At 43.9% G+C, this 12,786-nt stretch overlaps 1 protein-coding gene and 1 non-coding gene across 2 annotated transcripts; both read left to right on the forward strand.

Moving 5' to 3' along the window:
- The first annotated feature begins 353 nt into the window (after positions 1–353).
- fscn2b (fascin actin-bundling protein 2b, retinal) lies at positions 354–11,731 on the forward strand. The gene is made up of 7 exons (XM_023429253.2): positions 354–1,103; positions 1,432–1,530; positions 1,706–2,432; positions 8,320–8,476; positions 9,523–9,644; positions 9,758–9,925; positions 10,060–11,731. Exons 2-7 carry the CDS (start codon positions 1,438–1,440, stop codon positions 10,263–10,265), a joined length of 1,473 nt encoding a protein of 490 aa, XP_023285021.1. The 5' UTR covers positions 354–1,103; positions 1,432–1,437; the 3' UTR covers positions 10,266–11,731.
- A 241-nt stretch (positions 11,732–11,972) lies between these two features.
- On the forward strand, positions 11,973–12,066 carry trnai-uau (transfer RNA isoleucine (anticodon UAU)). The gene is made up of 2 exons: positions 11,973–12,010; positions 12,031–12,066. It is a non-coding gene; the product is annotated as a tRNA-Ile (tRNA).
- Positions 12,067–12,786: the final 720 nt, after the last annotated feature.

Genomic DNA, 12,786 nt, shown 5'->3' on the forward strand with positions numbered 1-12,786 from the left:
GCTCGTCTCCCAAACTCAGATGTAAAGTCTGAGTCCCGGAGCCTCTCAGACACGTTTCCCATTAGGACTGACCCAGAGAGCGTGCAATCAGAGAAGGTGTGTAACTAAATCTTCAGCATAGGCAGGTAAGGGGAGCCGCACTTAGGCAACTACCCCAAAGGCATGGGGGGTGCTCTTGTTACCCGGCGCTGTGTGTGTGTGTGTGTGTGTGTGTGTGTGTGTGTGTGTGTGTGTGTGTGTGCATTGTTTCTACTTACCTGTCTTTTTATGTGTCACAGAAAGAGGCGAAGTGCAGAGCTCAGAATAAAGCGCAGAGGCAGAGAAAGGCGGGATTATACACATGGCAGGTTAGAGAAAGGCAGTGAGGGAGAAGGAGAGGATGGGAGGAAAAAGCGACAGGGAGAGGCTTAAGATTACAGAGGCGAGCACCCTTTGTTGCCGAGTTCAGTTGTGATGGACGGCTTATGTTTAGGGAAAGACTGAAGGAGTCCTTCAATGCACGACCATAAAATCTGCAGGACTGCTGAGGATGTTCTTCTTCACTGATCAAACTTTTGCCTGATAAGCGAGGAACCTGGACTTCAAGGAAGGTGAGGCAGAAGTCAGAGTATTCGATGTGATCCAAAGACAGTAGGCAAAGGAGGGCAAAAACAAAACCCCAAGAAGTATAGTCTGGGGAGGGGGGAGGGGGGCAAGTGATTGAGCCTTCAGGGTAAATAACAAGTCAAGTAAGTGCAAGAGTGAGGCTGGACGAGAGAGCCCTGTACAACAGGAGAAAGAGAGAGAAACAGGGAGAGGGTCGGCTGCAGAAGTGGAGATAAGCAGTCGAGAACAAAATTAGTCTACAGTGGTAGAGAGCTTGACGCAGGACTGAAGAGAGATCAAGGTTGACTCAAGTCTTTGCTGCCTCTAACCTGATTAAGGAGAAGAGAGGCAGCGGCGGAGGCGAGCTGCGAGACCCGATCCACAGAACGTTTGAGCCGGCGAGAGAAGGAGAGGAGAGAGAAAGAATTACAAGAGGACGCTTGTTGAAAGAAGCCTCTTAAGTCTGGGAGCTGGAATTAGAGCCACAGAAACTGCAGAGGGGAAGCCACAAAACCACAGTAAGTAAATTAGGAGGCTGTGGCTGGAAAAATGTATAATAAAGCTTTGGGCGGGGAGGGAATTTGTGGTCATGGGCGTGCTTTATATACTGTACCTTAATGAATTGATTTCCTGTCTTTAAAACATTTGCATTTCATCATTCTCCATGACATCACCTCCTTCCTTATTTCTCACCTTTATAAAAACCCTCACTCCACCATTTCATGCGTACACCTCACTCCTGAATCCAATGCCGGTTCCATTTACCCCACTTTTTCTTTCTCCCCCAATCCCTAAATTGTCTCACCCTTTGCTCTCCCTCTGTCTCTCGCCCTCCTGAATCCACAGGTGAAGATGCCTGCTAATGGGAACCGTCCCCTGAAGTTGCAGTTTGGTCTAATCAACCATGAGGGTCGCTACCTCACTGCTGAGACCTTTGGCTTCAAGGTACGAGCATGCCGTCCTGTATGAAAGAAGAGCTGTCGCATACTCTCTGCATGACTGTCGGTGTCGTGGTGGTGGATCCGTGCAGGGCCACACCATTTGAAGCAGAGGCTGCAGGCATGAAACTGCCAGGCTTGTTGTAAATAGATTTTAGATTGATGCCGTTCTTGTTTCTCAGGTGAATGCATCAGCTCCCAGCCTTAAGAAGAAGCAGATATGGACCCTAGAGCAGGACTCCCAGGACACCCAGGTAGTCTACTTGCGCAGCCACCTGGGACGCTACTTGGCCTCTGACAAGGACGGCAAAGTCACCTGTGAGGCCGACGGGCACAATTCAGACTGTCGTTTCCTCATCGTGGCTCAGTCTGATGGTCGCTGGGCCCTGCAGTCTGAGCAGCACCTCCGCTTCTTCGGCGGCTCTCGGGACTACCTGTCCTGCTTTGCCCAGATACTCACAGATGCCGAGCTGTGGGCAGTGCACCTGGCTCTACATCCGCAGGCCAACCTGCTGTCTGTGGCCCGCAAGCGTTACGCCCACCTCTCCAAGGAGGATGGGGAGATCGCTGTGGATTTGAACATTCCCTGGGGTGTGGCGGCACTCCTCACCCTTGTCTACCTGGACGGGAAGTACTGCCTAAAGACCTGCGACAGCCGCTTTCTCAGTAATGATGGGAAGCTCTTGACACAGAGTGGGAGGGCTACGGCATACACGCTCGAGCTGAAGTGTGGGAAGCTGGCCTTTAAAGACTGCGAGGGGAAGTATTTGTCTCCCATGGGGCCTACGGGCACCCTGAGGTCTGGACGCTGCTCCAAGCCGGGCAAAGACGAACTGTTTGACCTGGAGGAGAGCCACCCACAGGTGGTTCTGATGGCAGCCAATGGGCGATATGTCTCCATAAGACAAGGTAGGAAAACACAGACACATCAACAGCAAAGGATATTGTCACAAATCTGATTTTTTTTTCCCGAAGCCTTGCATGCATGCACACGCTGCAGCTCCTGAGTTTCCTAGGTTGCTTAAAGTCTCGCACAGAATCTCAAAAGTCTGATTAAAATGACAAAGCTTGACCTTAGGTGCCACTGACTGTGGTCACATGAGCCTGTAGCTGACACAAACTGACCTATACACATACATAATGAAACAGAGGGCCAGTAAATACTACAACTACTACTGGCCTGTATACTGTGCACTGATACACCTCCAGGAAACTGAGCTGACAATTCACAGGAAGTTCCTTATCATGTGGACATGCTGAATATGCATGGTTAAGAGAATAGACCACTCTCTAATGGTTGACAGCTGATAAGGGATGCGTGGTAATTATGGGTAATGTATTCTGCACATCAACATGTATTGGCATCACATTGGATGGTTGCATCTTTCCAGGAAAACAAGATAGATGAGGCTGATAGTCTCCCATATCAGCTGGGAGACCTGAGACGAATACATCATTTGTTTTAGGGCTGCAACTGATTTAGGTTAGTGCACTGTCGGTATTAAGTCTTACACCAGATTTGGTGAAATGACAGATTTATTGTGCAACCATGTTGGAAATAACTACAGAAATAGATTTAGTTAAAATTGCAGTACAGTTAAAGTTAGAGTTTTATAAAAATCCAGCAAATAGAAAAGAAAAAGTGGAGAGTAGAAAGTTGTTCTCCCTTTCTTTTACCAAATAATCATAAATGGTGATGTTTTTGAAGATCCCATTTCAATGCCTCTCAAATGTTCCTCCTGGCTTTGTTGGGTAATGGTGTTAACACTTTACGCTTTTGCCCGCGGGGCTTACTGAAACAGCTGCTTGTAACTTATATGCCGCACAGTAATGCTCTGTTGATAGTGTATCATGTATTTACTCTTCGGTCTTGTGACAGGGCTGTTGGAGTGCGTTATTTGATCAGCAAATAGGCATGACACCACAATGCTTCACTGAAGGATTACACCTGCTCCACATGGGCTTCAAAGTTACTTCTTCTCAAAAGCAAGGTTGAATTTCTTTGATCGGTTTCAAAAACTAGAAAAATTGTAATTGTAAGTGTCACATTACGTCTAACCAGAAGTGCACTACAAGTACTTGCCAAGAGTTTCAATTGCTGATGGGGAAAAGGAGTTTGCTGGTCAGATTTTAGCCTGGATTTGGGGTGGATTAGCATACACCAACAGTGCTTGTCAGCATATTTGGCCATGACACCCATCTGCAGGCTGCAGATTCTTGTCTGCAGGCTCCAGTTACTTCAGCCCTGGGTGATGTAATTGAATCTCTAAATGCTCATTGTTCCTGGTTAGCAGAGGGAGCTTCAGGCAGAGACCGAACGACTGGGAGCAAAGCGATTGAAGGCTGAAGAGAAGGAGACATATGGTGGAGTGTAAAGCACACATCCAGTATGGAGAGAACCGTAATGTAAACATATATACAGTACATGTGCATTCACACACTAAAAAATAGCTGCAACACGCTCCCTTCTGTCTCTTTTTTCTCTCCCTACACTTGTTCTGCACAAACAAAAGCTTTATCTTTCTCCGACACACTCACCCACACATAAACATGCAGTCCTGCTGCGGTGAGTGCTGAAGTGAGGTGTGTTGAATTATTGATGAAGTTGGCCCCTGTTCCTGGAAGGCTGGGGGGGGGAGTCTGCTTTCAGAAACCCAAGCTGCCTCTCACCTGGGGCCATAGCTTCTAACCCGCTAACCCCGGCCTCCAGTCTGTGCCTGTGTCCTGCTGAAAATCAAGGGAACAGTCAGAGAGAGAGTCAAAATGCTGTATTTAGCAACATGTCACACTGCAAAGTCAAGATACAAGATTATACTTTCTGTTATGTTTTTTGGTAGGAAATACGCTTCAGTTCAAGCAAAGAGAAAGACAAAGATCAACCTGTCTTGTACGTGTCGCAGTCAGCAATACCACTGGACAAGCCTGTTAAATGCACGACATTAGCCGACTTTCCCTGGTTTGCAGTTGGCGCGAACACGTGGTAACAGTGAATGAAAATCTATATTAGTGTGAAAGGTTGAATTGTGAAGTTACACTAAAAGTGGGCTAAAACAGAAAACCCTCACATGCTGGCGCCTCAGAATTGTTCAGCACTTGTGTATTACTTTCTATCTCTGGGTTTGACATGATGATTAAGGGGAGAATGGAAAGCAGAGAAGGGAGGATACAAGTGTAGGAGGCCTCTCAAAGGACTCTGGGACAATAGTAGTGCATGTGGAGACAGGTGGGCTCTTCATCCTCCCTAATGTTGCTCGTGTCTTTAGACATAAATTAGCACCTTTGTTCATGCTCCAGTTAGTGCAGAGGAGTGATGTTGGCTATATATTTTAAAGTGAGTAAGAGTGTAGCAAATGGGTTAGCAATAAAGAGGATCCTTATTTCAGACATACAGTATATAAGTGTAAAAGTCTTTGTGCACAACAACGCAATGCAATTCTCTATTTTCCATCAGCCCTGAGTTGCTCTTTATTGCCTAAGGAGAGTGTGTGCATGTGTGTGTGTGTGTGTGTGTGTGTGTGTGTGTGCCTTGGTACGTGATGTAGGTCTGTCATCATGTCTCTCGTCACCTCCCCGTGTTCCCGCGGTCTAAGTGGTCCACTCTGCCCTGAAAGTGAAGAAGAAATGATAGTCCAAAGACATATACTTTCCATTAACACACACATGAGCACGCACACACATATACATACAAACGCACACACACACGCGTAATGCATCTATGGACAGATATACACACACACACACACACACACACACACACACACACACACACACACACACAGACAAGAGATAAGTGGAAAAAAAATGAAGGGACTGAAATAAAAAAACAACAGAAAATGCAGCTGTGGAGGAAGGAGGATTAGGGGGGGAAGAAGAAAATAAGGGACAGGGGGATAGTGGCATCAGCTTACTATTAATAATAGATGTCAGAGGCATCTATCGCTGATGGATTAGTTAGGCCTGCTCCACTTGCAGGCTGCAGGTAGGACAACACCAGAAAGTGGAGCTGGATCTGGGGTCTGATCCAAAATGTGCCGCTATTGAAGCTACCTGTGTGTGTTTGTGTTTGTGTGTGTGTGTGTGTGTGTGTGTGTGTGTGTGTGTGTGTGTGTGTGCAGCATAGTTTATCACTGATCGTGGCTATGATGACATCTTATTTCGTATGCTTGACCAACTGGTGTGTCAAAGATGGTCATCAACATAGCTATTGATATCTTCAGATTGCTGGCTTGGATTTCACTGTGTCTAATCTCCTTTTCTCCCGTTCTCTTTCTCTTTTTCGTCCTCCATCCGTCTCTTCTTCCTCTGTCTCGTCTTCTCTCATCTATCAGATAGAGGTCCCAGCTGAGCCCGGACTGAGGATCATTTCTAGCTTGAATTAGTGTGAAATGGACACATGGAATAGGTAGACAAAGCATGACATTGAGTCGGGATGAGAGAGAAGGAGAGTGATGGGCCCCCAGGCATAGGTGCGGAGTAGAGGGGGCAGAAATTTATGCCTCAAATGTACTTAAGATCGATGATAATTTAACCAGTTGTAAGACCCCATGATACCCAGTTTATCTGGTGTGAATAAGATGTGATTAAAGCGTCCCGGTAGCTCAGTAACCATGGCGTCTTTGTTGCATGTCATCCCATTTCTCCCTCCTCCAGCCCGTATCTACAGTCAGATATCAAATTGAAGCAACACACCCTTAAATAATCTTATAACTAGATGGAATATGCTTTTTTTTCAATCACCATCTAAGGCTGAAGAACTGTTTTGAAGAAAATTTATTTGTTGGAGAAATATTAAATAAATAAATAAAAAACTGTGCTGTGAACAGGCTCTTCAGAGTGGTATGTGAATCTGCATCTGTGTTGGATTAAGCATATGTTATTTATATGCATGCATCTATCAGTGGCTTTAAACCACTCAAGTGTATCACAGGTTCTAGTGGTTCTAGTGGTTCTAGTGATATACTAACATTACATCACCATAAAATATAACACTAACCTGTCCTGACCTCACTGGGAACACGCAGACCTTGCCTTCGTCCTGTGTTGTTGTTAGCCACGCTATAGGCTCCAGGCATGACTATGTTGGTGTAACTCATCTCAACAACTAGTGGATGGATTTCCATTCAGTTCTGTAGCTGCAGACATTCATGACCCATCATCAGGTCAAATGTTTAATTTGTCATTAGTCATAATAGTTTGGTTTATGACCAAATACCTGCAAATCTAATGACATTAGCTAATTAGCTAATGTTAGCATGTTAACATCTTTATGATTGTTACAGAGGACAAAGTTTTATTTTTCTGCACCATTGATAATTAAATAATATTTTCTGCTTCTTTAAGCCACTGCTGCAGTTTGGCTCTTGGTTAAATAAAAAGTATCTCTCTGTGCATGATTTTAACTTTGGGTCATTTAAGATGCACAAAACAACATAGCCAGTTAGTGCAGATACATTACTTATGGCAAACTCTCTCTATATTTGATTATTCATGGCTATGGCTGGTGCGTGGGAGGGGTTGAATTATCGGTACATTGTGCCAAGTGTGAACCATAATATCCTCTGGTCTTTTCCTGTTTTTCTTTTATTCTCTCATGGAGGGGATTGAAGGATTGGACGGGTAGCACTCGAAAGCTGATTATATCAGAGCCCCGCAGCGAAGAGGGCAGATAGGCAGGGCCGGAGGTGGGGCGACGGTGGGAGGTGGGGGTGGAGGGGGTCAGGGATAAGGAGGGAAAGATGGGGGAAGGGAGGAAGGTAGAAAAGGATGACCAGAGAGGAGAGGAGAGAGAAAAAAAGAGGGGATCAGTGTTGTTAAAGGATTAAGAAAATGTATTGGGGATATTCTGGGATTTAGCTCTCTGGCAATCTGTCTGTTAGTGGTCTAACAGACTATTGTTTTTTTTTTTGTTTTTGTTTTTTTGTACCAGCAACATGTTGAGTTGGAATAAAATATTCCATTGGACTGTTTTACTGTCCGGGCTTCTAACATGTGCATTAAAAAAACTCAGCTCAAAGTTAGAATGAGGTTAGTGCCGGTTCCTCTGAAGCTGGAAGCCAAACCACCCGAGAGGGAGGGGCTGTCACTGCATTTGTGTTTACCCCAAGTGTTTGACACCAACGCTGTTTCATGTGTTAGCGATGAAAATGTTAAAATAATTGGTTTCTATAAAAATGTTTGTCAGTCGAAGGTGTGATATTTGTGTAGGTGTTAAGTGGTCTCAGTGTAACTGACGCAGAGCTTAATGGTGAAAGTGTCAGCTGGTAACATATTAAAGTGAGATGTGCATTCCACATATCAAGCTTTTCCTGCTTGGCCACATTTGGTGTATTTATTTTATCTATTGTATATTCTGTCCTTAAATGCATCCAGAAGTCCACTCAGTGAAAATGTATTTACCCTGAGGAAGGCACATCAGATCAAGAGCACAGTTCAAGAGGGAACTAAAAAACAACCCAACATCCCAGGATCAGACATGATTACCATCTCTTTCATGCTGGGCCAAGTTAAACATAACAATACAACCTGATTACCAAGCGGCTGTCTGTGGGTTTTTGACTTGCCATTGGGAATCCAGGGAGTAATAAAAGAGGTCTGTAGAGGCATCTGTTTGGTAAAAAAAAGTCTATTGGGACTTACAGATACAACAGTGCCATTGAGAAACAGCTGAAAAGGGAAAGTAACGTCAAATGAAAATGAAGCAGAGCAACAGATGGATGGATTTCTCCAAACATTAAATAGTCCGCAAGTTTTCATGCTGAAGTGTTAATTACAGAATGTGCTCACTGTGCCCCTCCAGGAGTCAGCCTCGCAGCCAATCAGGAAGATGAGACAGACATGGAGACGTTTCAGATGGAGATCGACAAGGAAACCAGGAAGTGCACGTTTCGCACCAGCCAAGGGAACTACTGGGCCCTGGTGGCTCACGGAGGCATCCAGAGTACCGCCACTGAACTGTGAGTGAGAGCTCGTTTATCAGCTGTGCAGAGTAGAAATAAACACATCTCCAGCTGTTTGTGTCCGTCCTACATTTTATATTAAACATATGGGTTTAGAAAAAAGAGCTGCACCATCACAGTATGGTCCTTGGCTAAAACAGAGTCACCCTCTATAAATCACCATCAAATCATAAATCCTAAATCCCACGTGTAATCTCTCCAGAACAGTAGTTCCCATCCTTTTCCAACTCGTGGCCCACTTGAAAATCAGAGCCATTTTTATTTTTTATTTTAATGATAATGATCCAACATTTGGGATTGAACTGAAAGCAGGGGAAGCTGAATTATTCTGTTTTGTTAGACACGGGAGAGATCACTTGTCGATTCACCATCGGTCTCTTGACTCTGTTTTCCTTTTTTATTTCTTCCTGTTGCTAACCAGCTATCCATCTCGATACTCCAGTTTTTGCCATTTCAGACTGAGATAGCAAACAAGTAGGTGATGTGCTCCTATCACTGGCTTATCTCAGTGACAGGCCTTGGATAGGCCTTTTAAAAGATCATTTTTGTTTAATTAAAAAGATTATTTGTATGTTTCTTATATAATTACATCTTTTCACCTGTTTTGCAAACAATTTGTCGGCCCTCTCCTGGCCCACAGGAACCACTGCTCTAGAAATGTAATTAATGTTTCATAATAAACAAAGTGAATTTCATGACACAATGGCAGATTTTTTTTTTTTTTAAGAATAATGCAATGCAGTCACGGTCATTGAAAATTAAGTCAGTCATTGAAGTTAAATATAAATGTAGTAACAATAAAAATGATTGATGACTAAAACTGAAGGAATTAAAGTAATAGTAATAGCTGAACTTCCCCTAGGAGATAAATAAAGTATCTATCTATCTATCTTGGCAACTCTGATTTGACAGAAGCTTTAGTCTCTCTTCTTTGACTTGCTTGTTTAATCTTGTACCTGCACTCAACATGTAATCACAATATTTCCAAGAGAACTTTGAAGCAAAGAAAGTGTCATCTTCTCTTTTGTGATGCCAAACTTCAGGTCAGCAAACACCATGTTTGCCGTGGAGTGGCTTGGCCACAAGGTGGCACTAAAAGCTAACAATGGAAAATACATCTGCATCAAGAAGAACGGACAGCTACTTGCTGTGAGTGACTCCATAGGTAAAAGGCTTTTTGTTCTCCTCCCTTTTCTCCATGTATCTACAGCTCTATTTACAGCTTTTCTTATGCTCCTCCTGATGTTTTTATTATTTTTGCTGTCGACCTTTTGTCAGGTGAGGATGAGCAGCTCACTCTGAAACTGATCAACCGACCTATGCTGATCCTGAGAGGGGAGAACGGCTTCATCTGCCACCACAAGAACTCCAACACGCTGGATGCCAGCAGATCGGTCTATGACATTTTCACCCTGCAATTCAGTAACGGGGTCTATCATATTAAAGGTCAGGACACACTCACTCAAACAGGCTTCAGGAAGCAGCAAGACTGATGAGTTTCTCTGCCTCTCACCTCTCATTTACCGCAGCATCAGACTTATACTCTGTCTGTCTGTGTTTTTTTGCTCTAAATCCTGCAGGTGTGGATGGCCAGTTCTGGTATGTGAACAGTGCCGGGCTGGTGTGCTCAGACGGTGAGACCCCTGAGGGTTTCACCCTGGAGCTGCTCGAGCACGGACGCCTCGCCATCCGTGGCAAGAATGGCAAATACCTGCGTGGAGACCAGGGGGGAACGCTGAAGGGAGACGGACTCAGCCTGAGCAGCTCAGCGCTGTGGGAGTATTAAAACACTCCAATACAGGTTCCAACCTGAACCACTGAACTTATCTCAAGTTAAACTTTGTGGCATTTCCTTCCATGTTTTTCCTCCTTCTGGTTGCAAAGAGGCTGCAGCAGAGGACTTGAGGCAAAAGAAGAGGAAGGACTGACAGTCAGCCAAGAGAAGTTTTCATGAAGTTAGCAATGTTTTGAGAGAGCGCTTGATCTGAAATTGTGACTGAAAAGTTTTTGTGTTGTTCCTATAGATTTTGTCCAGGAAGCATTAAATGAATGTCAGAAACTAAAGAAATAAAGACACGTAGATTCTCCGGTAAAGAGATGTAAAACCAAGCAACAGCATAAAATACAACTATCCTTTCAGTCCTATCCTTGTTTCTTTCTCCCCAGCCTTTCTATCGCTCCTCACAGATATTACATTAGTGAAAACCTGGCAACAAAGTTGTGTTACAGGTGTCACTCATCCAGTCTGGGGGCTCAGGGTGCCACTTGAGACGGACACTGAGGTCGCCTTTGAGAGGAGCTCAAGTCGTTAGCATAGTGTGGCTAACTGAGGATGCTGATGAGAATTACTGTAACCAAGACTCATGTACATGTTGGCAGTAGTCTACTAATAGGACCATTTCAACCTGTCACTACAAGCAGGTGGATTTATTTCATTTGTACCTTTGTTATGTTATAGTGAACATTTCCTGTGTCTTTCTTGAACATAGAGAAAAATAATAAACTTGTATGGTAGGTTATGTTTTGTTTCAGTAATGCCACTAAAACTAAAGGTCTTTATAAGTAAAAGCCTTTATAATTTAGTTAAGTACAACAGTATTAGCTACAAAATATATCAGCTAGCAGAATGACCTTGTCAAAGTCTGCAATCATATTGGATTGGGTATTATTATTACCATGTAGGCAGCATGTGAATGATCGAATTGAAGCTAAATACAGTTGTCAAATAGATGTGGAAAAAAGTGCAACATTTCCTTAGTAATGTAGAGAAGCAGAAGGTAGAATAAAATTAAAGTAATCAGAACTGTTCAGTGCTTACTTTCCGCCACCAACCTCAGAGCCAGGAAAGCAGGTGTTAAAAATCCTGCTTTAATTTAGAAGCATTATTAACCATAAAATAAAAACAATGGAGTTTCAGAGCTCATGAATTCAAAACTAAGATTTAAGAAGCTGAAATTGGGTCTGTAGTTTTTATTTGAATGCTATTGGGAATAGTGAAACAGTAAATAGTAAAAAAAAGTTTTTTAACTACTGTCAGTGACAGAGCAGCAGCTTCACTGTGGTTCACCTTCACCAGCGTTTCTCAAAGTGAGATCCGGGGACCTCCAGGGGTCCTTGAGGGAGTTCCTGGGGGTCCCCAGCAATAAGGGGAATCATTTATTTCCACTATAATTCCATCCGTAAGTAACACAATGACAATGTGTGATTATTATGGTCATGGGTTTCACACACTCTCTGTAATAAAACAATTAAGCAAAAATCTTATCAGGTGGGGGTCTGTGGTCTAATTTGTGTCAGTTTAGAGGTTCTTGACATGAACCATTGACCTACACAACTGGTTTCACTCGTTGCCTGACGAGGGCCCTCAGCAACCTCCCTGCACATTTAACCAGAGAACGGATCTAAATGTCCAAAGCCACCGGCCTCATGTTCCAGGAATATTTAGATCTCAGTTCAGTTCATGTGTTCGGGGTCGAGCAAAGTCCCTCCACGAGCTCCAGTGGCGCAACCGGTCAGCGCGCGGTACTTATAAGACAGTAACCTGCAGAGTGATGCCGAGGTTGTGAGTTCGAGCCTCACCTGGAGCAACAGAGTTTTAACATGGTGGCTGAGAGAAAACTAAAGAAACTGATCACAATGCTAAACAACAACAATATCAACAATAAATGCACCACGATGACAGGCTTTAGCCTTCATGCAGCAGCAAAGGTGTGTCACTTCCTCTGAAGAGACTAATGATCGGGGGTGGTTCACCTGGTTAGAGCACGTACTATTAAGGCTTAGTCCTCACTGCAGCGGCATAGGTTCAAGTCCCATGGGGCTTTGCTGCATGTCATCCCCTCTCTCTCCCCCTGAACTGCCTGTCTATCTCTCACTGTGCGAATAAAGGCAAAAATGCCCAAAACTATAACTTAACAAAAAAAAGAGAGACAAATGATCACCTTCAAACTATAGCAAGATTCTCTTTTTAACTCTCTGTAATCATTTTACTCTAATTACTAACAAACCAACTTAGAGAGGAACATTCAAATCACTCTCTTAGTACTGAACACAGGCTCCAGTGGTTCAGTTGGTCACAACTTGATATTTGTAAACCAGTGATGCTGTGGTTGGGGGTTCAAGCCTCACGTGGAGCAAGAATTTTCTTTGGCAAAAGGTTGATACGACGGCTCGCACCGATCACTAGGAGTCAGACAGCAGAGACGCCTGCAGATACGCTGAGTCTATTTGAAGGCATTTTGATTTTCACAAAGATGATTCTCATGGAAATCTCAGCAACTGCTCATCTTGCAACTCCTACAAAACAT

The sequence above is a fragment of the Seriola lalandi genome, unplaced genomic scaffold (genome assembly GCF_002814215.2).
Source record: "Seriola lalandi dorsalis isolate HSWRI2012SDOR001 ecotype SW California unplaced genomic scaffold, Sedor1 jcf7180002054892, whole genome shotgun sequence".
NCBI lineage: Eukaryota > Metazoa > Chordata > Actinopteri > Carangiformes > Carangidae > Seriola > Seriola lalandi.

Excerpts from the sequence above, each read along its gene's own strand:
- fscn2b (XM_023429253.2), top strand. The coding sequence starts at position 1,438 with ATGCCTGCTAATGGGAACCGTCCCCTGAAGTTGCAGTTTGGTCTAATC. Across the intron at positions 1,531-1,705 it reads CTGAGACCTTTGGCTTCAAG|GTGAATGCATCAGCTCCCAG; the intron begins GTACGAGCATGC and ends CTTGTTTCTCAG. Across the intron at positions 9,645-9,757 it reads TGCTGTGAGTGACTCCATAG|GTGAGGATGAGCAGCTCACT; the intron begins GTAAAAGGCTTT and ends ACCTTTTGTCAG.